The 22,772-nt window shown below is 45.3% G+C and overlaps 2 protein-coding genes across 2 annotated transcripts in view; both read left to right on the top strand.

Annotated features, from left to right (window-relative positions):
- Positions 1-22,772, top strand: part of LOC115636912 (antigen WC1.1-like) — a 710,101-nt gene that overhangs the window by 643,382 nt on the left and 43,947 nt on the right. The window lies entirely within an intron of this gene.
- Positions 1-22,772, top strand: part of LOC115636921 (scavenger receptor cysteine-rich type 1 protein M130-like) — a 53,045-nt gene that overhangs the window by 3,648 nt on the left and 26,625 nt on the right. Inside the window, exon 2 of the mRNA XM_030537643.1 lies at positions 22,241-22,555. Coding sequence (XP_030393503.1) covers positions 22,241-22,555 — 315 coding nt within the window. The remainder of the gene's footprint in view (positions 1-22,240; positions 22,556-22,772) is intronic.

Raw genomic sequence — 22,772 nt, 5'->3', positions numbered from 1 at the left:
ATAATCTGATAGGTAGTATGTAAAATATTGGAAAACTAATAACTCATTGATTATTAATATTCTTGCACTGTACATACACTAGGTGGTTATAAGGAGATATGGGTATAGGCTGGAATCATGACTAGCGTATTTAAACTAGGCATGTTGCAGTGAGTTGGTAAACAGGTCTGCCCTAGACAAAGGCATGTGTTTGCTTCTCTGACCAGCCAGTCCTCAGGTAGAGATAAGGAAGTTCTATTTACATGTTAGGTAAACCAAGCTATCAAGACAACAAATGGGAGAGAAGACAGCATGGTTTATACACCCAGCAGGAGAGAGAAGCTTGGTCTGGGTTTTACTTTTCAAAGAATACATTGCAAAGGTTTCCTGGGCTATAAAGACAGGGGAGCTGAACCTCAAGAGATAAGCAATTAAATCAACTGATTGTATACAATATTGCTGTATTATGAAAGTGTATTCAGTAAGATCTTTTATAAAAGACTATATTATTATCATTATTATAATCATTTAATGTCTCTATTAACACTATTTAAGCAATTAAGGATTCTCACTGATATTATGGTTTAAATTTTTTGTCCAAACAAACGGAGAAACAGCTCCCTTCCAGACAGGAAGAAGGCAGCTATCTATCTGTCCCCAGTTAAATTAGGCAAGATGTAACCAAAACAATGGAAGCCCCATTTACATGGAAATCAGCAGAGGGGGTTGAAAATCCACAGGAAAGGAAGAACAGTATGAGGTCATCCTGCCTCTGGAGACAAGGTCACTGAACCTTGGATAAGCAAGGACAGAAGCCATCTTTGTCACCCATCACTAGAGAGACACAAGAGGCCAGAGCTCTTGCAAGCTGAGAAATTTGAGTCCTTCAACCAAGGGAGCAGGGTTGAAGTCTCTGGCCTTAGGTGAAGAGTTATATGGGTCCATGGTGCCCGTGCTCCCTCAATATTTAGGAACGTGGGCCTGGCCCTACCTATGTTTGGGCTTACAGTGCTTTGGGGGGCCCCACACTTCAGGGGGATGTGGGGTCCAGGGCGGCCTGGGGGGTTAGCGGGAAGCCTGGTTCCGGCAGCTGCGAGTGACCCCTGGTCTCAGACCACCACATTCTGCTCCACCCCACCAGCTCCCAGTGTTGCTAGGGGGAAGAGGCAGAAGCCGGAAAAAGGCAGGGTGGGAGCATGAGGGAAGGGATGGAATGGAATGGGGACAGGGAGGGGGAGGAACAGGGGCAGGCTGGGGCTGGGTCACTTGCTGCTACTGGTGCCAGGCCCCCTGCCAGGCCCCCCAGGCCACCCTGGACCCAAAGCCGCCCTGTCCATAGGATGGATTGGGGCAACTGCCCCAGGCCCCACTCTTTGGGGAACACCGCACCTCATGAGGACGCAGGGTCCAGGGCAGCCTGGGGGCTTAGCGGGGTCCTGGTGCCAGCAGCGCCAAGCGACCTGGCCCCAGACCACCCCGCTTCACTCCTGCCCTGCCCCCATTCAAGCCCTTCCCCCAGACCCGTGCTCCACTTCTTTCTAGCTTCTGCCCCCTCCCCCAAGCGAAGCCAGAAGCCAGTGAGGCAGGGTGTGCTGGGCCCAGGTCGCTCAATGCTGCCAACACCAGGCCCCTGGCTAACCCCCTAGGCCACCCTGGACTCCGCCAAAGTGCGAGGCCCAGGGCAGTTGCCCCAGTCTGTCCTATGGACATTTGGCACCACCAAAAATTATACAAACTTGGTGATCATGTCCCTGGGAACTGACAATAAGTTCAAGAAACCATCTTGAACAAAGACTATACCTTGTTAGATTAAGTTTTAGACTTTTAGATGTATGTTTTCACTTTTATTTGTTTGCAACCCTTTCTAACTTTTTCCTTTTACTTGGCATCACTTAAATTATGACATAGTGTTAATAAATTTGTTTTATTTTTGGTATAGACAGCCACAGTGCTGTGTTTCACTTGAAGTGACTACTAATTATAGCTTAAGTGTTAAGCTGTTGGCTCCTTACAGGAGCAACGAACCTTTATATATCTCTGAATGTTCCAGGGGAGGGTTGTACATTTCGGGGCAGACAGCTTTGTGGAAATTTGAGCCTGGGAGCATGTTGGAGTCTCTTTGCTGGTTGGAACCAATCCTGGTGGAAGCCAAAGTGGGGCAGTGAGGTTGTGCACAGGTTGCTGGGGTCAGAGCTGCTGAACCAGAACTGTCAAGTACACAAACACTCAAGGTGTGGCCTGTATGTTTGTGGGCTGGCTGTGAGAGTCCCAGGTTGGGACCTACAGCAGTAAAGCATTTTCAGGCACCCAGAGTTGCAGGGAAAGTGTGACACAACCTCTCACTGGCTTGGATTGCACCCTCAGAACATTACAGTGGGGATGAAGGGAGGGCCAGTTTTGGGGCAAATGTCATCAGAAGTGACAACTATTATTGTATCTAGTTTCTTCTAGACTAGACTAACTTTAATCACAATGACTCAGTCAATTCCTATTGTGTCTATCCTACTCTCTACTCCTTCTACTGCTGGGGGATTATTTCTTCTCTCTTCCTGTTGCTTTTTCTTTCTAAACTCTCAGCCATTATTTCAATGTTTTCAGATAATATGAATAAGCACCTCCCGTTCCTGAATCTCATCCCTGTGGAGGCACCTGCCCTTGCTGTCCCGTGCCCCTTATTCTCCTTTATTCTCCAGTCTCACATCTAAACCTCCAGGCCTCATCATTGAATAGTTTCCTTTCTTTGAATTCTCTCCAGTTTTTCAATATCCTTCCTATAATAAAGGAACAGAAATACAGCATTCCAGCTGAGGATGTACTAAGACCATGTAAACATTAATCAATCCCCGCATGAAAGATACCATAAGCTTATATTCTACCAGCGTAAGTTAAAACTTCCCCAAGGTACAATTCCTTTCCTTGTCCATGGATGTTATTGCTGCCACCACCAAGTGATTTACACAAAAGTTCAGGAAAAGGGTCACTTGGAGTCCCTGTTCCCCCAAAATATTCCCCCAAGCCCCTTCACCCCCTTTCCTGAGGAGGCTTGAGAATAATGTGAGTACTGACCAGACCCTTTGTCTCTAGGGCATTGAAAATCAAACAGGTTCTTAAAGGAAGAACTTTTTTGAAAGAAAAAGTAAAAGAAACACACCTGGAAAATCAGGATGGAAGGTAACTTTATAGGGTAACAAAAAGATTTAAACATAGAGGATTCCCCTCTAGGCTCAGCTTTAAAGTAAAAAAAACAGCAATAAAACTCTCTCCTATCACAAGAAAATATACAAGCTAAAGCAAAAATAATCTAACACATTTCTTTGTCCTTACTTACAATTTATGTAATTTTAGATGCATTATTTCAGGTATGTTTTCAGGAGATGTTTTACCTGCCTGGTCTCTCTCTATCCAGAGAGGGAACAAAACAAAGAGAGCAAAAATAAAATCTCCCCACCACAGATTTGAAAGTATCTTCTTTCCTTATTGGTCCTTTTGGCCAGGTGCCAACCAGGTTATTTGAGCTTCTTAACCCTCTCAGTACATCTGGCCGCGAGGGATTCCATGCTACTGCACACACAAAGGCTGTCACCTTTCCCTTTATATTTATGACCACTACCGTGATTAGGTAATAATCAAAAGACCTAGTTTTTATGTAGTGCTTTTCATCAGTAGCTCTCAAAGAATGCACCTCATTATCCCCATTTCACAGATGGGAAACTGAGGCAGAGAGTGGTGAAGTAACTTCAAAGAATCATAGAAATATGGGGCTTGAAGAGATCTCAAGATGTCATTAAGTCTAGCCCCCAGTGCTGTGGCAAGACCAATGAAGTGTAGACAAATGTTTGTCCATTCTGTTCATTAAAAACACACAATGATGTGGATTCTACAACCTCCCTTGGCAGCCTAGTCCAGAACTTATCTATCTGTATAGATAGAATGTTTTCCCTAATATGTAACCTAAATCTCCCTTGCTGCAGATTAAGCCCGTTACTTCTTGTCCTAACTTCAGTGGACAGGAAGAACAATTCATCCTGGTCCTCTTTATTAACAGCCCTTATCATATTTGAAGACTATTATCACATCCCCTCTCAGTCTTCTTTTCTCAAGATTAAACATGGCCAGTTTTTCTCTAACCTTTCCTCGTAGGTCAGGTTTTCTAAACCTTTTATCATTTTTTGTTGCTCTCCTCTGGACCATCTCCAAATTTGTTTACATCTTTTCTAAAGTGTGGCCCCAATATTGGACATAGTACTCAAGCTGAGGCCTCATAAATACCAAGTAGAGTGGGACAGTTACCTCCCATGTCTTATATATGACAAACCTGTTAATATACCCAAGAATGTTAGCCTTTTTCACAATTGCATCAGTCATAAACATACAGCTAAGGGTAGCATAAAATCCCTCCTTACCTGTGAAGGGTTAAGAAGCTCAGATAACCTGATTGGCACCTGACCAAAAGGACCAATAAGGGGAGAAGATAATTTCAAATCTGTGAGGGGAAGGATTTTGTTTTTGTGTTTCTTTGTTTTCTCTGGGTCAGCAAGGAACCAGGGCAGGGAAAATGCATCTCCCTAAGCCATATCTGAATTAAGCATCTAATATTACAGAAATAGTAAATAATAGAAAGGAAATGCAATAGATTATCTTCTGTTGTAGATTGTGAATTTTCCCTGTGCTAAGAGGGAGGTTTATCCCTGTTTCTGTAACTTTAAAATTTTGCCTAGAGGGGAAATCCTCTGTGTTTTTTGAATCTTTTGTTATTCTCTAAAGTATTTACCATCCTGATTTTAGAGAGGTGATTCTTTTACCTTTTCTTTAAATAAAATTCTTCTTTTAAGAACCTGATTGGTTTTTCATTGTTCTTAAGATCCAAGGGTTTGGGTCTGTGTTCACATGTACCAATTGGTGAGGATATTATTCTTAAGCCTTCCCCAGGAAAGGGGGTTTAGGGCTTGGGGGAATATTTTGGGGAAATAGGACTCCAAGTGGTCCTTTCCCTGATTCTTTGTCTAAATCACTTGGTGGTGGCAGCATACTGTTCAAGGACAAGGTGAAATTTATGCCTTGGGAAAATTTTTAACCTAAGCCGGTACAAGTAAGCTTAGGGGGTCTTTCATGCGGGTCCCCACATCTGTACCCCAGAGTTCAGATTGGGAAAGGAACCCTGACAGAATCACATTGTTGACTCATATTCAATCTGTGATCTACTGTTACCCTAGATCCTTTTTAGCAGTACTACCACTAAGCCAGTTATTCCCCATATTGTAGTTGTGCATTTGATTTTTCCTTCTGAATTATACTTTGCAATTGTCTTTACTGTATTCCATTATGTTTCAAACCAGTTCTCCAACTTGGCAAATCATATTGAATTCTAATTCTGTCTTCCAAAGTGCTTGCAACCCCTCCCAGCTAGTACCAGACCCAGGCCTGACTCCTGTGGCCTTCCACTAGATATACATTTTCAGTTTGACTATGAACCATTGATAACTACTCTTAGAGTACAATCCTTCAACCTATTGGGCACTCACCTTATAATAATTTCATCTAGACTTCATTTCCTTAGTTTGCTTATGAGACTGTCATGTGGAACTGTATCAAATGCCTAACTAAAATCAAGACAGATCATATCTACTTCTTCCCATCCACTAAGACAGTAACACTGTCAAAGAAGGAAATTAGGTTGGTATGGCATGATTTCTGTTTGACAAATCTACTCTGACTCTTACTTATAGTCCTATTATCCCCTAGGTGATTACAAATTCATTGTTTAATCATTTATTTTTCCATGTATTGAAACTAAGCTGACTGCATCCTTTTTATTCCCCTCTTTAAAGATAGGCACTATGTTTGCCCTCCTCCAGTCCTCTGGGACCTCACCTGTCCTCCATGAGTTCTCAAAGATAATTGGGAATTGTTTTGAGATTGCTTCAGCTAGTTCGTTAAGTACCTCAGTGTGACAATCAGGGGGCAACATGGGTCTGAAACCCAAAGAATAAGCAGTTGAAACAACTGTTTGTATACAGCATTATTGTATTATAACAGTGTTTGGAGTAAGATATCATATAAAAACTGTAAAAGCAGCAAAGAATCCTGTGGCACCTTATAGACTAACAGGCGTTTTGGAGCATGAGCTTTCGTGAGTGAATACCCACTTCCTCAGATGCATGTATTCACCCACGAAAGCTCATGCTCCAAAACCTCTGTTAGTCTATAAGATGCCACAGGATTCTTTGCTGCTTTTACAGATCCAGACTAACATGGCTACCCCTCTGATATATAAAAACTGGTGACATGTTGGTTATGGATATTGTTGTGCAAGGAATATACAGATTGTGAGTAAAGAGTTATTCATGTGTGATGGAAATATATTCCTAAAATATGTTTTGGGAACAGACTTCATAAACAAGTTTTTCCTGGGGAAAAGCATGTCATTTTTCCTGTTTGCCTGTATCTCCTATGTAAACTGGGCATGGTGATACCAGAGACAGTGGAAGTTTCATTACATACGATTTACCAGGGGGATGGGAAGTCAACAGGTAGTGTCAAACAGCAGGAGAGAAGAAGTTTATCTGGGGATGCACTTTAGCCAAGCATGTTTCAAAAGTTTACTGGACTATAAAAAAAAAAGAACAGAGAATGCCTTAGTTATCTATCATTTCAGGGGCAAAGAGGATTCTGTGAATGTTGGATCCTCCTGCTAAAAGAGCTGGAGATGCTGGTAGCTTGATGTAAGTGAGATAGCTGTTGAAGTAAAGATTGTAGCTTGCTAAAGTTAAGTGTTAGACACTAGAAAGTGTGCAATATTTTCTTTTGTTTGGAAGCATGTTCTGCTTCTGTTGTCTCTGCTTAGTATGATCTATGTTCTTTATTAATAAACTTATTTTTACTCAGCTCAGTGCTGTTTGTTAAGGTAAAGAGCATGTCCTCAGCTGGGCAAACAGGCTAGTTTGTGTGTGTACTGTCTCTTTGGAAACAGTGGAGTTAATAATTTTTGTGAGTGACCAGTGAGAAGGACTGGAAACTACAGGGAGACATCTCAGGGGAACTTGGGATCTGGGGTTCATTGAATGTTACCTGCAAGGCAAGGTGTAGACAGGCAGAATTTCGAGGAGTTTGCTGGTGAGGCAAACAGATTGGTGGGGCAGGAAGCCGGCACACAGTTTTAGCTCCAGCAAAGCTCACACTTGCTCAGGCAGTGGGGTAACACAGAGGCTTCTGGTACTGGATGCTCCGAGAGAGCATCATACCTCAAATGAGTTTCATCAGGACCTGGGACTCGAATACATCTAACTTATGTAAATATTGTTTGACATGTTCTTCCCTAGTTTTGGCTTGTGTTCCTTCCTCCGTGTTGTTACTATTAATTGTGTTGAGTATCTGCTCACCATTAACCTACTGAGTGATGACTAAAGTAAAATAGACATTAAACACTTCAGCCTTCTTGATATAATTCTTTAATAGCTCTCCTTTACAGTAAGCAGAGGACCTGCACTTTACTTTGTCTTTCTCTTGCTCCCTAAAGTATTTATAAGACTTCTTCTTATTCCCTTTTATGTCCCTTGCTGAGTGTAACTCATATTGTGCCTTAGCCTTGCTGATTTAGTCCCTACATACTGATGTTAAGGTTTTGTAATCATCCTTAGCAAGTGGTTCCTCTTTCCACTTTCTGTAGGATTCCTTTTTGATTTTCAGGTTAGTAAAGAGCAAACAAGGAGGATAGCTCAGTGGCTTGAGCATTGGTCTGCTAAACATAAGGTGTGAGCTCAATCTTTAAGAGGACTAGTTGGGGATTGGTGCTGCTTTGAGCAGAGGGCTGGACTAGATGAGCTTCTGAGGTCCCTTCCAACCCTATGATTCTATGATAGGACAGCTTAATCAACAGTATTCTTTTGAGGGGGAGGGATAGGTCAGTGGTTTGAGCATTGGCCTGTTAAACCCAGGGTTGTGAGCTCAGTCCTTGAGAAGGCAATTTGGGGATTGGTCCTGCTTTGAGCAGGGGGTTGGACTAGATGATCTCCTGAGGTCCCTTCCAACCCTTTTAATCTATGATTCCCGATGGAGCCATATTAGTCTCTTTCCATCTTTCTTTTGCATCAACATAGTTTGCAGTTGTGTCATTAATATTGTCTCTTTGAGGAACTTCCAGGTCTCCTGACCTCATTTTTCCCCTAAGATTTTCTTCCCTTGGCACCTTACCTACCAGTCCCCGTGTTTGTTAAAGTCTGCTTTTTTAAAGTCCATTGTCCTTATTCTGCTGCTCTCACTCCTTTCTTTCTGCAGAATCATTAAAGTTATCATTTCATGGTCACCTTCGGCCAAGTTGCCTTCCACCTTCAGATTAATTAACAATTCCTCCCTCTTGATCAGAATTAAGCCTAAAATTTTGGTCTCCTTGGTTATTTCTTCCACTTTCTGGAATAAAAAGTTATCCCCAACACATTCCAAGAAATTATGGGGTATTTTGCCTTATTACTTTTCCAATAGATGCCTGGGTAGATAAAGTCCCCTGTTATTCTCAGGTCTTGTGTTTTGAATATTTCTGTTATTCGTTATAACAATGCGACCCTGATTGGGTGGTCTATAGTAGACATCTACCATGACATCACCCCTGTTTTTCCCTCTTTGATCTTTGCCCAGATACTTTCAGTTTATCCGTCTCTCAAAGCCCTCTGGGTCTCAGAACTTCAGACTTGCCCAAGGTCAGCGGTAGACGTGGGGTAGTCCCAGTTCAGTGGTTTTTCCACTAGGCCACAAGTTTGCTATGTGATTCCTCAGTGCTCCTCCCTGTCCTATATATTTTGCTCCAGTGCAATGGGGATAATGGCAGTTGTATAGTTGCTACCAAGGCCTGCAAAAGGGTAGGGTTCCCTTAGATTACAGCACACATGTGGAAGGGGAGAATTCATGGCTTATGTGCCCTCTCTCAACCCTCCAATTTCCTCTGCTACCCCTCACAGTCTCCAACTCCTCTTGTCTTCTCCTCTCTTCCTCTCTCAATCCTCATTCTCTATCCCTTGGTTGAGCCCTCTGAATGCTTCTCTCTACTATCAGCCTTTCCCATTTGTCTTCCTCTCCATAATAAACACTTCTCTGCTGCAAACCCAAGTCTGTCTTTCCCTGTTACCATCTACTCTTGCACCCCGATCATCTCTTCCTTGAGCATTCACATTGGAAGTTGTTTTCTTTTCAAAAGCAGTTTCAGCACCTTCTGAGTGTTCCTCTGTACTCAGATTATATTCGCCTCCCACACACACACACCTCAAAAAAATCCCCCTTGGAGACAGGCAAATTGGAGCAATTAACCTTTTTTAACTCCACTTTTCTTTTCTGGGCTGGAGTTGCACTCACAGTGCCAGTGTGGAGGTACCTAGCTGTAAGGACCAATATTTACCCTCAAAGCTAACCACATCTCATATTGGATTGGCACTTTTCCAGATAGCTATCCTCTCGCACTGCACATGCTCATTGTGGTACATCAGGTGTGCATATAGGCACGCAAGCCTTCACAAGCATCTAACTGGAGAAGCAGGCTCTTTTTGAAATAACATCAAAGGGCTGATGGGTGCCATATTCTCTGTTGGGTGTAACCCTCGAGTGTCTGAGACCCTAGTGCAATGCTCATACCACTGGTTTGATCTTTATCGGTGAGCAAAAATTAATTGCCAGCATCTGTCAACTTTAAGGCAATCTGTTGTGGGTTTTTTTCTGGGAGCTCTAGCTCAGGAGTGCCCTGGGCAAATGGCCCCAAGTTTGGATCACTAATACAACCCTGTGCTTCTATGTGACATGCCAGTTTTCAAGGCAAACCAATCAACTACGGAACAGCTCAGCTTTAAAGAAAAACTGGTCTCAAGCTCAACTGTTTCAGAGCTGTCATTGTGCTATAATCAGGGCTTAAATTAGCATATAGTATTTCCCAGACCCCCCAATTTCCCCCATTTGGAGTTCCAGGGTGGGGGTGGGGTCTTAGAGCTTCAGCCCCATGGGACATTCCAGGGCTTGGGGTGTCAGTTCCACAGGGTGCACCATGGCTTGAAGCATCTGCCCTGCAGCACACTCCCTTCAGGTTTGAAAATATTTACCAGAACAGAGCTTTGGGCTACTGTGGCTAAATTTAAGTCCTGGTTTTAATATCGCCACTCTTAGTTTTTTTTTCCCAGTCAGATCCCTCAATGCTACGGTTCTGATTCAGTAAGCTCCTAATAACCTAGGACACAACAACCATAATGTGTAAGAACCTGCTTCTTCACATGACAGGCCCTGCAGTCCTCTTTGGAACCACCAGAGAGGGGATTGCCCCCACCCCCTGATAATCATCCCAGACACTGACCCCAGAGTGGTACATGCTGGGGCGGAGTTTGGTGAGTGCTGTGTGACCCCCTCACACAGGGCAGACATGAGCAATAGTGCCTGTACTATAAGAGCCTGATCATCACATCTGAATATCCTGATTAAACAAAGTACCTAGTAAACTGGGAAATAATTATTAATTAATTATCCGATGTCAATGGGGATCCTTCATCACAACTTGGATATAATTCTGTAAGAGAATGTCCCTCTGATCTCCCTTCTTGTTCTCAGGGTACGGTGGGTACAGGATGGCAAATAGTAGCACAGGGTGTTCGGGGAGAGTGGAGCTTCTCCACGGAGGCACCTGGGGAACCCTCTGTGACTCTCAGTGGGATTTAGAGGCTGCCCACACCCTCTGCCAGCAGCTTGACTGTGGATTCGCCATGTCGATGCCAGCAAGGCAGCTCTTTGGCACAGGAGATGGGTATGTCTGGAACGGCACATTTGGCTGTGAGAGGAATGAATCTCGCCTGAGGGACTGTCTTGTTACTGCGCTAGGCACAACTGAGTGTCCCCCTGGGAGTGAAGCCAGTGTAGTGTGTTCAGGTGAGCAGCTGCAGTGGGAAAGAAAAGACTTGGGGATTGGGGAACATCGTCAGCCAGATCTTCACTGTGTGTCAATCGGCCAAGCTTCACTGGACTCAGTGAGGCTATGCTGATTTAAACCAGGTGAGGACCTGGCCTAACCCAGCCTCCTTCCCCAGAGACATGGCCAGGGTTATTTTCTCAGATAAGTTTAATACAGATGAGTATATGTTAGTTACAGAGCAGTTTACTGCCCAGTTTAGGATCATCATGAGTAGTCCCACTGACTACTCAAGGTAAGTAGGGGTATCGGAATGTGGAGCTGGACATGTTGGTAGCTTCTGGGAGCTGCCCGAGGTAAGTGCTGTCCAGGCAGAGCCTGCATCCCTTCCCACACCCCAACCCCTATGCCCCAGCCCTTCACCCCCTCCCACACTCTGAACCCTTTGCCCTAGCTGGACCCCTCTCCTGCACCCCAAACCTCTCATCCCCAGCCCCACCCCAGAGCCTGTACCACCAGCCAGAACCCTCAGCCCCTCCCGCACCCCAACCCCCTGCCCCAGCCTGGTGAAATTGAATGATGGTGGGGGAGAGCAAGAGAAAGAAGAAGGGAGAATGCAGTGAATGGTGGTGGGGCCTCAGAGAAGGGGTGAGGCAGGGCTGTGGCCTCAGGGAAGAGGCAGGGCAGGGGGTGGGGAAAGGGTGTTCGGTTTTGTGTGATTAGAAAGTTGGCAACCCTATATGTCTGTGTGTGGGCTGCAGCCAGTCAGGCAATCAGACATACCTTGGCTCTTGCCAGAATTGGATATATTTCAGGATGACTCCAACATACCTCCAGTCTGGGATCTTCCCCCGGAAATGTATGTCCAGTACTGCCTAGCCCTCTCCTGAACAATACAAACTGATATAAAGTCTATTTTATTAATAGAAATGGTATGCACAAATCTTGTTCTCCCAAATGAAGTTTCCCAAACAAACTTCCGTTCACATAATAAAACAAGTTTATTAACTACAAAGAGATAGATTTTAAGTAAATACAAGTAATGAGGCATAACAGTCAGAAATGGTTACAAGACAAATAAAGATAAAACACAACTAGTGCCCAACTTAACAAACTATGGTAAATTCAAAGCCAAGTTTTTCTCATCACAGGCTCTAACAGTCTTACTGGCCAAACTTCTTAGGCCAGGACCCTTTCTTCTGTTTAATGGCTGCTTCCTTTGTTTCTTCTGGTGCAGTGAATAAAAGCTGAGAGAATAAGATAGGAGGAGAGGGGGGCATGGAGTGCTTGTTCCTTATTTTTACAGTATCAGTCCCCTTCTTGGAAAACATTTCCAGCTGAGATTCAGGAAACAAAGTCTCCAGGAAAGGATGTTTCCTGCCATTTTTCCTCACCTATTTGAGGTTTCTTTGTCCACTGTTCCTGTTTACTGCTTAAATGAAAATTATTTAGAACACACATTCCTTTGTTTAAGACGGATATTTGCCAACCTCAATTTGGAACATATGTTAAGATCACCATACAATGGAATCTTATAACTTCACATACACTATTGACCCGCACATTTTACCAGGAAATATTGACCAGCAAATTATGAATTTTCAGATGATACCTTACGAGACATATTTTGTACAGAGATTATAACAACAGTATGTAGGGTGTGGACACTGGGGTACATTCTGTCACACCTGCCTACATCTGAGCTTATAAAATAAGCTCCTCTGCCTCTGAGTCAATGCTGCAAGAGAGCTCACACTTTCCCATATAAATCTTGGGCTCTTTTACTTAGGAGTTTCTTCATTTTCTTCCTTTCTGCAAGTTTTAGCCTGGTGTCCCAATATATTTTGTTTTTACTGCATTTAGCGCTCCTTTTCCCACATTTATCTTGTGAATGCATAGATTGGCCACAATGCTAACAAATACCATTATCATTTACTGTGCATTTTATACATATGCTGAATATTTATTTTATTTGTTAAAACAACTGTTAGCTGTGAGCCTGCACTGTGTAAATGCTTTGATCTGCAGACACAGTAGAAAGAATTCTAGATTCTGCCTGCACTGACTCAGACAGTCCTGCCATTGCCGCTATCATTTTCTATATTTAAACTCAACTGTTGCTAGAATTTTTCCTCTAGTGTTTTGCGAGCACACTTCCCAGTGAGTTGATCTCTAATTACATCTGATTCAAATATGTCAAAAATGACAAGACTTAGCTAATTCCCTCAATACATTTACATAGGGGTAGATGGATTTGACAGCCATTTGTATTCTCTGTCTGAAATTGCACAGTTCATATACTATGTTTTATATGTAATAGCATAATCATCTAAAGGCACCTTTGGATCTTCAAATATACTTTTTCCCCCATGTAAGTCTCCCTCTCTAAGCAGAAGTTTGGCCCTTCAATATCTCTCTCCTCCTTCTGAGTGCTAGGTCCAAATTCAACAGCTACTCCCAGGCTTTACTTGATTGGAATTCAGCCTGGGTTCTGACTTCTCCTTCTGTCTTAGCAGGCTACTCCCAATCCTCCTAGTCAGGTAACTCCCCTGATCCCAGGGTCTTCCCTGCAGGATTCTTTTCTCAGTCTCTGCCACAGCTTATTGAGCTTCCTCCCACTATCTCCAGCTTCCTTCTGCACTTTATTGGGGAATCAGCAGCCTTCCATCAGGCCCCATCAAGGCTGTTAAGGCAGCATGGGTGGCTCCCTCACTAATCAGGATTGGCTGGCCCCAGACTGCCAGCCCTTAAAGGGAAAGCCACCATGTTTCAAGGAATCTCTTAATCCGGTTCATGCTGTTATTTTGTTAATATAATGGTTAAATGAAAGGCTTGAAGCCTTAGACTTGTTGCTTGTTTGATAATACAATTGTGCAGTCAAGAGAAAAGGATTTGTGAAGGTATTTGGGTAAATTGGGGCTTCCCATGTCTCCACCACTCTTGCCTTCCAACTGATCTGTGTGCAGAGAATAAGACATAGATGGATTCCTTCTTCTCCTGGGAGATTGCTAATGGATTACATTAAGCAGATCATAAGGTGAATGAGGGTTGGGGCCTGCAGGGCCAAACTCCTCCTTGAGTTGGGAAGGGGGTGTCATAACATTTTTTCCCAGATCTGGACCTTAGCGTCCAAAATATGGGTGTTAGCGTGAAAACCTCCAAGCTTAGTTACCAGCTTGGACCTGGTAAAGCTGCCACCAGCCAGGAATTATACAGTGCCTAGCTCACTGTATAATTCCTGGCTGGTGGCAGCTTTACCAGGTCCAAGCTGGTAACTAAGCTTGGAGGTTTTCACGCTAACACCCATATTTTGGACGCTAAGGTCCAGATCTGGGAAAAAATGTTATGACATGGTGTGCAGCATTGTGGGAAAGATAGAATCCAGAAGCCAGTAGGAATATTATATTTTTCTTTTCTCTGCTAGGGGCTTTTAAGCAGAGAGGGTTTGGTTTTAAAAGGAACCAGAGAGAATTTTTTTTTTCTATTCTCTCCTGGCAGTAGCTTGCATATTAAGCAAGGACCATTAAGGAACTATTAAGGGTCTTTTGTCAGACAATAGCACTCCGATTGTGAGTCAAATACCCAGCACAATACACATGCAAATAAAGTGGTTTTTCTGGTTTACTTTACATTTAAAAGATTAGCTAGAGGAAGAAAGGGAAAAAGGCACTGTTACTAGGCAGACCCCAGGAGACAACAGAGCCAGCAGTTCAGACAAAAAACACTGGAGGGCACCCCAACACAAGAAAACCGGAACCATGACTTCTAAGGCAAAAATGGAGCCAGAGGCACAAATCAAAGACGCAGAGCACTGGCCAGATATGGAAAAAAAAACTACAGGAGATGGAGCTGAGGGAAAGAGAAAAAGAGGCTACCCACAGGAGAGAGTTGGAACTCCTGAGGGAAATCCACCGGCAGGCCCTGGAATTAGAAAAGGCTAAGCAACAAAACACAGCCAATCCTAACAAGCCTTCGCGAATACTTGTTCCACAGCACAGGAAATTTCCCACCTACAAGACAGGTGATGACACCGAGGCCTTCTTGAAAAATTTTGAAAGAGCCTGTCTTGGGTACAGCATTTCTGAAGACCAGTACATGGTAGAATTGAGGCCACGGCTCAGTGGACCTTTAGCAGAGGTGGCAGCTGAAACGCCTAAGGAGAAAATGAACGACTATAAACTTTTTCAAACCAAGGCCAGATACAGAATGGGGATAACCCCGGATCATGCCCGTCGGCATTTCAGAACCCAAAAGTGGAAACCAGATGTGTCATTTCCCAAACATGCCTACTACGTTGGAAAGAATTGTGAGGCCTGGATATCAGGAACCATTGTTAAATCCATAGACGAACTACACCTCCTCATACAAATGGAACAGTTCTTGGATGGTGTTCCTGAGGACGTAACACGGTACATACAAGATGGAAAACACAAAAATCTCACCGAGGCGGGGGAGATTGGAGCCAGATGGATGGAAGTGCAGAAAGCAAGAAAGCTATTGTCAGGCGGAACGAATACCCCAGAGGGCACACCGACAATAAACCCTACAACCGAGGGCAGCCAAAGACCCCACCTACAACCCAAGGAAAGCCACAGATACCCTATTCTTCCACCTCACCAGTTTCCAGTAACTCACCTCGACCCAGTGACCAGTCAGCTGGAATATGCTTTAAGTGTAATGAACTGGGACATATCAAGGCCAACTGCCCAAAGACCGCCAACCGAGTGCAGTTCATTACATCACCATCACCCAAAAGATCTCCAGGCCCAGATGCCTCTCAAATACCCTTGGAGCGACGGGAAATTTTGAGAGTGGGTGGAAAGAAAGTTACTGCGTGGAGAGACACGGGGGCACAAGTGTCAGCTATCCACCAATCCTTCGTAGACCCCAAATTCATCAACCCAAAGGCCCAAGTGACAATTTACCCCTTCATGTCACAAGCTGTAGACTTGCCTACAGCTAAACTGCCTGTCCAGTACAAAGGCTGGTCAGGAATGTGGACTTTTGCAGTCTATGACAATTATTCCATCCCCATGCTACTGGGGGAAGACTTGGGCAACCAGGTGAAGCGGGCCAAGAGAGTGGGAATGATTACACGCAGCCAAACCAGGCAAGCTTCCAAACCCATTCCTGTTCCTGAGCCATCCACAGACGCTCTGTCTGTGTTACCAGAGACCCAGACAGAGGTAGTGGACCCAGATTCCATGCCAACCACTGAAACAGCCACAGCACCTCCAGTCCCAGGCCCGGAACTGGAACAGCAATCAACACCAGCAAGTGCAACCACATCTAAAACCTCAATGCCAGAGGGCGCCAGCGAGCCAGAACTGGCAGAAGCAACAGAAAGCCATACCCAAAAGGCTCAGTCAGAGCCTGAAATACTCTCAGGTGCACCAGCGGAGAGCAGTTCACCAGCAACGGAAACAACCCCATCATCTACATCGCTTCCAGAGGGACCAAGCCCAAGTCCACAGTCTGAGGAAAATCTGGTGACCCCAGCCTCAAGGCAACAGTTCCAAACTGAGCAGGAAGCAGATGACAGCCTTCAGAAAGCGTGGGCGGCGGCACGGAGCACCCCACCGCCTCTCAGCTCTTCTAATTGATCCCAGTTTGTTATAGACCAAGGACTTTTATACAAGGAGATTCTTTCTGGTGGACACCGAGAAGAATGGCAGCCGCAAAAACAGTTGGTGGTTCCAACTAAGTACCGGGGGAAGCTCTTAAGCTTAGCCCATGATCATCCCAGTGGCCATGCTGGGGTGAACAGAACCAAGGACCAGTTGGGGAAGTCCTTCCACTGGGAGGGGATGGGCAAGGATGTTGCCAAGTACGTCCGGTCTTGTGAGGTATGCCAAAGAGTGGGAAAACCCCAAGACCAGGTCAAGGCCCCTCTCCAGCCACTCCCCATAATTGAGGTCCCATTTCAGCGAGTAGCTGTGGATATTCTGGGTCCTTTCCCAAAAAAGACACCTAGAGGAAAGCAGTACGTACTGACTTTAGTGGACTTTGCTACCCGATGGCCGGAAGCAGTAGCTCTAGGCAACACCAGGGCTAATGCTGTGTGTCAGGCCCTAACAGACATTTTTGCCAGGGTAGGTTGGCCCTCCGACATCCTTACAGATTCAGGATCTAATTTCCTGGCAGGGACCATTCAAAAACTGTGGGAAACTCATGGGATGAACCACTTGGTTGCTACCCCATACCACCATCAAACCAATGGCCTGGTGGAAAGGTTTAATGGAACTTTGGGGGCCATGATACGTAAATTTGTCAACCAACACTCCAGTAATTGGGACCTAGTGTTGCAGCAGTTGCTGTTTGCCTACAGGGCTGTACCACATCCCAGTTTAGGGTTTTCACCATTTGAACTTGTGTATGGCCACGAGGTTAAGGGGCCATTACAGTTGGTGAAGCAGCAATGGGAGGGGTTTACGCCTTCTCCAGGAACTAACATTCTGGACTATGTAAGCAACCTACAAAGCACCCTCCGACACTCTTTAGCCCTTGCTAAAGAAAACCTAAAGGATGCTCAGGAAGAGCAAAAGGCCTGGTATGACAAACACACCAGAGAACGTTCCTTCAAGGTAGGAGACCAGGTTATGGTCTTGAAGGCGCAAAAGGCCCATAAGATGGAAGCATCATGGGAAGGGCCATTCACGGTCCAAGAGCGCCTGGGAACTGGGAACTACCTCATAGCATTTCCCAATTCCTCACTAAAGCCCAGAGTGTACCATGTTAATTCTCTCAAGCCTTTCTATTCCAGAGACTTACAGGTTTGTCAGTTTACAGTCCAGGGAGGAGATGACGCTGAGTGGCCTGAAGGTGTCTACTACAAAGGGAAAAAAGACGGTGGCGGGGAAGAGGCGAACCTCTAAACCACCCTGGAACATCTGCAGCTGCGACAAATCAAGGAGCTGTGCACTAGCTTCACCCCATTGTTCTCAGCCACCCCAGGACGGACTGAACGGGCATACCACTCCATTGACACAGGTAATGCTCACCCCATTAGAACCCCACCCTACCGGGTGTCTCCTCATGCCCAAGCTGCTATAGAACGGGACATCCAGAACATGCTACAGATGGGTATAATCCGCTCATCTACCAGTGCATGGGCATCTCCAGTGGTTCTGGTACCCAAACCAGATGGGGAAATACGCTTTTGCGTGGACTACCGTAAGCTAAATGCGGTAACTCGTCCGGACAACTATCCAATGCCATGCACCGATGAGCTATTGGAGAAGTTGGGACGTGCCCAGTTCATCTCTACAATAGACTTAACCAAGGGGTACTGGCAAGTACCGCTAGATAAACCTGCCAAGGAAAGGTCAGCATTCGTCACCCATGTGGGGGTGTATGAATTCAATGTCCTTCCTTTCGGCCTTCGAAATGCACCCGCCACCTTCCAGAGGCTGGTAGATGGTCTACTAGCAGGACTGGGAGAATATGCAGTTGCCTAACTCGAAGATGTGGCCATTTTTTCAGACTCCTGGCCCGAACACCTACTACACCGGGAAAAGGTCTTTGAGCGCATCAGGCAGGCCAGACTAACTGTTAAGGCCAAAAAGTGTCAAATAGGCCAAAACAGAGTGACTTACCTGGGGCACCAGGTGGGTCGAGGAACCATAAACCCCCTACAGGCCAAGGTGAATGCTATCCAAAAGTGGCCTGTCCCAAAGTCAAAGAAACAGGTTCAATCCTTCTTAGGCTTGGCCCGGTACTACAGGCAATTTGTACCACACTACAGCCAAATTGCTGCCCCACTGACCGACCTGACCAAAAAGACCCAGCCAAATGCAGTTAAGTGGACTGATGAGTGTCAAAAGGCCTTTACCCAACTTAAGACAACGCTCATGTCTAACTCTGTGCTCAGGGCCCCGGACTTTGACAAGCCATTCCTAGTAACCACGGATGCATCTGAGCGTGGTATAGGAGCAGTTCTCATGCAGGAAGCAACAGATCACAACTTCCATCCTGTCATGTTTCTCAGCAAGAAACTGTCTGAGAGGGAAAGTCACTGGTCAGTCAGTGAAAAGAAATGCTATGCCATTGTGTAAGCCCTGGAAAAGCTACGCCCATATGTTTGGGGACGGCGGCTCCAGCTACAAACTGATCATGCTGTGCTAAAATGGCTTCATACTGCCAAGGGGAACAACAAGAAACTTCGTTGGAGTTTAGCTCTCCAAGATTTTGATTTTGAAATTCAGCACATCTCAGGAACTTCTAACAAAGTAGCTGATGCTCTCTCCCATGAGAGTTTCCCAGAATCCAGTAGTTAAAAAGTGTTCTTAAAATGTAAAAGTCTGTTAGTTATATACTTAGTGGTATATGTAAATGTGCATGTGTTGTATTAATCTGTTTATTTTAAAGTTCTAGGAGGAAATCGCCGCCAGTGAGGTTCCCCACTGTCTGCAATTTGGGGGGCGTGTCATAAACAGATAGCTAAGGATTAATGTCTCTTTCACCTGGAAAGGAGTAACCTGAAACACCTGACCAGAGGACCAATCAGGAAACAAGATTTTTTCAAATCTGGGTGGAGGGAAGTTTTGGGTGTGAGTTCGTTGTTCTTTGTCTTGTGTCTGTGCCCTGTCGGCTCTGAGAGTGATCTTTTTGTCTCCTGGCTTTCTAATCTTCTGTTTCCAAGTTGTAAGTACAAGGATAGTAAGACAATAAGTTTATATTGTTTTTTTGTATTTACATGTGTGTAGTTGCTGGAATGTGTTAAATTGTATTCTTTATGGATAAGGCTGTTTATTCATTTTTTTTCCTTTAAGCAATTGACCCTGTATAGTGTCATCTTATTACAGAGACTATTTTTAATGTCTTTTTCTTTCTTTTTTTTATATAAAGCTTTCTTTTTAAGACCTGTTGGAATTTTTCTTTAGTGGGGACTCCAGGGAATAGAGTCTGCAGCTCACCAGGGAATTGGTGGGAGGAAGAAGTTTGGGGGAAAATCTCTTTGTGTTAGATTTACTAAGCCTGACTTTGCATACCCTCTGGGTGAGGGGGGGAGAGAGATTAGCTCTCTCGGTACTTGTGTTTCCAGGACTGGAAGCAGGGAATCTCCTAGGGTCGTCCAGGGAGGGGAGCCTGGGAGGAAGTAACCAGGAAACAAGGGGAGGGGGTTATTTCCCTTTGTTGTATGACTCAAGGCATCTGAGTCTGGGGGTCCCCCAGGGAAGGTTTTGGGGAGACCACAGTGAGCTAGGCACTGTATAATTCCTGGCTGGTGGCAGCTTTACCAGGTCCAAGCTGGTAACTAAGCTTGGAGGTTTTCATGCTAACACCCATATTTTGGACGCTAAGGTCCAGCTCTGGGAAAAAATGTTATGACGAGGGGATAGAAGGAGCTGAGACACTTCCCCAGCTTTGGGGAAAAGGTCTAGGAACTCCCTACCTAAGCAGTGGGAGAGACTGAACTGGGGTTGAGGCCCAGAGGACTAGTATGTAAAGACCCTAGAAGGCAAATGTTTTAATTACCTTTGGACTGAGTTATTAAGGGACTCTGAAGAGGGGAACAGAAGCAAGATACAGCAGACTGACCTCTGGCCACTATGGGGCAGTCAAGATGCAGCCAATCCTTGTTATAGTCCCTAAATGATTTATGTTTTTGTGCCTGTCCAAGCCACTTCCCCTCCTCTTATCATCTCTTGAATTTCCTATTAGCCACATTCAGTGTGGCATAGCCATCTCTTGCCTGGATCACCTCTGCTGGATAAGGGGATTCCCATCCTCACTGCAGACATTCTGATTTCCATCTCATTGGGAACAGCCTTGTGTCTACATGCAGAGGTGATAGGGAAGTGGCAGGCATCTTGGCTGAGATCAGCTGGTGGCTTCTGTCCTGCTGAGGAAAATAGGAGATAGTGGCCTTTTTTTCATAAAAGCAAAAACCATGAGAGGGCCCCAGATTTTCCTGGGAACATGGCAGCTTTAAAAAAAATAAAAGCACATAGGTTTGTGAGACTCAAGATAATATTGTGTGATTGGGCTACTTTGAGACTGTCCAGTCGTTGCTCTCAATGCAGATCCTCTGCTGCTGGGCACTGACTCTCCTGGTAATAGTGTAACCCTTCTGCCCCTCTGAGTTGGCAGCAACAAGGGATGGGTTCAGTATCCAGGGGTTCCATTTCAATAACACAATGCAAAACCGGCTCTAGCCCCCACCCAGTGACCTAGCACAATTACATACCACCCCCCGGGCGCCTCTAGGAGGCAATACTTCCCCACTCGCAAGCACAGAGTCTGAGTGTAGCAAAATCCTTTTAATAAAGGAGGGAAACAATGCGGCTTCACATTGGAGAAACACCACAAACAGTATTATAACACAAACCACAGGCAAAAACCCACCTCCAAGTACGTTTGGCAATGTCCTTTCCCCGTTAGGGTCTTGAGTCCAATCACCCCAAAGTCCAACGACCCGAAAGTCTCTGGTCAGTGCCACCCCACAGTTCAAAAGTTTATCTGCAGAGTTTTACCCCCCCCCAGCCTGGGTGGAAATGGGGGGGGCACACACAGGGTGTTAAGGAGCACCTTACGTGGACCAGGACCAACTGCTCTGCCTCTCCACGGAGTTCTGCTGCAGCCTTCACCACAACCAGCTCCAATACACCAGCTGCGCCACTCCTCCAGCCATCCCATGAGCCACTCCAGCCATCCCCGCAAACCGCTCCACTCCTCTCACTGTTCCATGGGCTGCTCCAACGTGCTGCAAACTGCTCCGCTCTGCCAGCTGCTTAGCAATAGATCTTCAGGCTCCCCTACTAGTTAACACAGCACTCAGTGATCTCAGCTCAGTAAGTTTAGCTCTTTTAGTGATTTTGGCTCTTAGTGATTTCAGCTTGTAGTAGGGGAGCCCTGGTGCTGGTGCACTATTGGCCCAGCATGAATTCAGCTCAGCAGCCTCTAGATGGACTCCTAATGGAATCAAAATTAGCTCTGCTCTTCAACAGTGGAGAGAGGAGACTGTGCAATTGGTGTTCCAGGCCCTCAAAAGGGGCCCATACCATCAGGTACACACACCAGTCCCCAATCTCTCTCAATTCACTGGGTTTTGATACCCATGTCCCTTTTCTAGCAAGTGCTACTTAATTGATCTGTCATAAAGCAGTCTCATAGTTCCTCATTCACATAATCAGGGTGACAACACTTTATTCCTCCTGCCCCAATAACAAAGAAATTGGGGATCCCAGAGCTGTCAAAATAACCATCCCAGGCTGCCGTGGGCTATGCTAGGTGGGCTGGGTGTGCCAGTGCAAATACCTAAAATTCCTTTCCACGATCCCCATAATTCACCACCAGATGTCAGGGTAGAGCTCATCCTGACTCTACTTACAATAGCAATGGAGGTGGAACTCAGTGCTCCTTGTAATTCTGTTCTGTCTCTCATTGTAGGTGCTGATGAGCTGAGGCTGGTGAATGGAAGCAGCCCCTGTGCCGGGAGAGTGGAGGTTAAACACCAGGAGCAGTGGGGGACAGTGTGTGATGATGGCTGGGGTATGGCAGCTGCTGGGGTTGTCTGTAAGCAGTTGGGATGTGGAGTTGCTCTCAGTGCCCATTTGTATGCTCATTTTGGAGAAGGATCTGGACAGATATGGCTGGATAACACTGTCTGTCGTGGTAATGAGTCTGCTGTCTGGGCATGCGAACACAACAGTTGGGGTGATCATGACTGCGACCATAGAGAGGATGCTGGAGTGACCTGTTCAGGTAAAGAATTGGCCAATATAGTCCTAAAAGCAAATCCTTCAAGAGAAAAAGGCTTGAATCCAGAGGTGTCATGGACCTGTGACCTCAATGAGAAATGGATAAAAACTAGAGTAAATGCAGTAATTATCATGCATCTTGCTGGATAGTATAAAACCCTTGGGTGACTCCTATCAAATGAGTATTCCTGTCTCTGAAGGGTTTTCATTATCCCAGTCTT

The sequence above is a fragment of the Gopherus evgoodei genome, chromosome 1 (genome assembly GCF_007399415.2).
Source record: "Gopherus evgoodei ecotype Sinaloan lineage chromosome 1, rGopEvg1_v1.p, whole genome shotgun sequence".
Taxonomy (NCBI): domain Eukaryota; kingdom Metazoa; phylum Chordata; order Testudines; family Testudinidae; genus Gopherus; species Gopherus evgoodei.
Note: the sequence above shows the minus strand (reverse complement) of the source record. Positions and strands in the feature narration are given on the sequence as shown.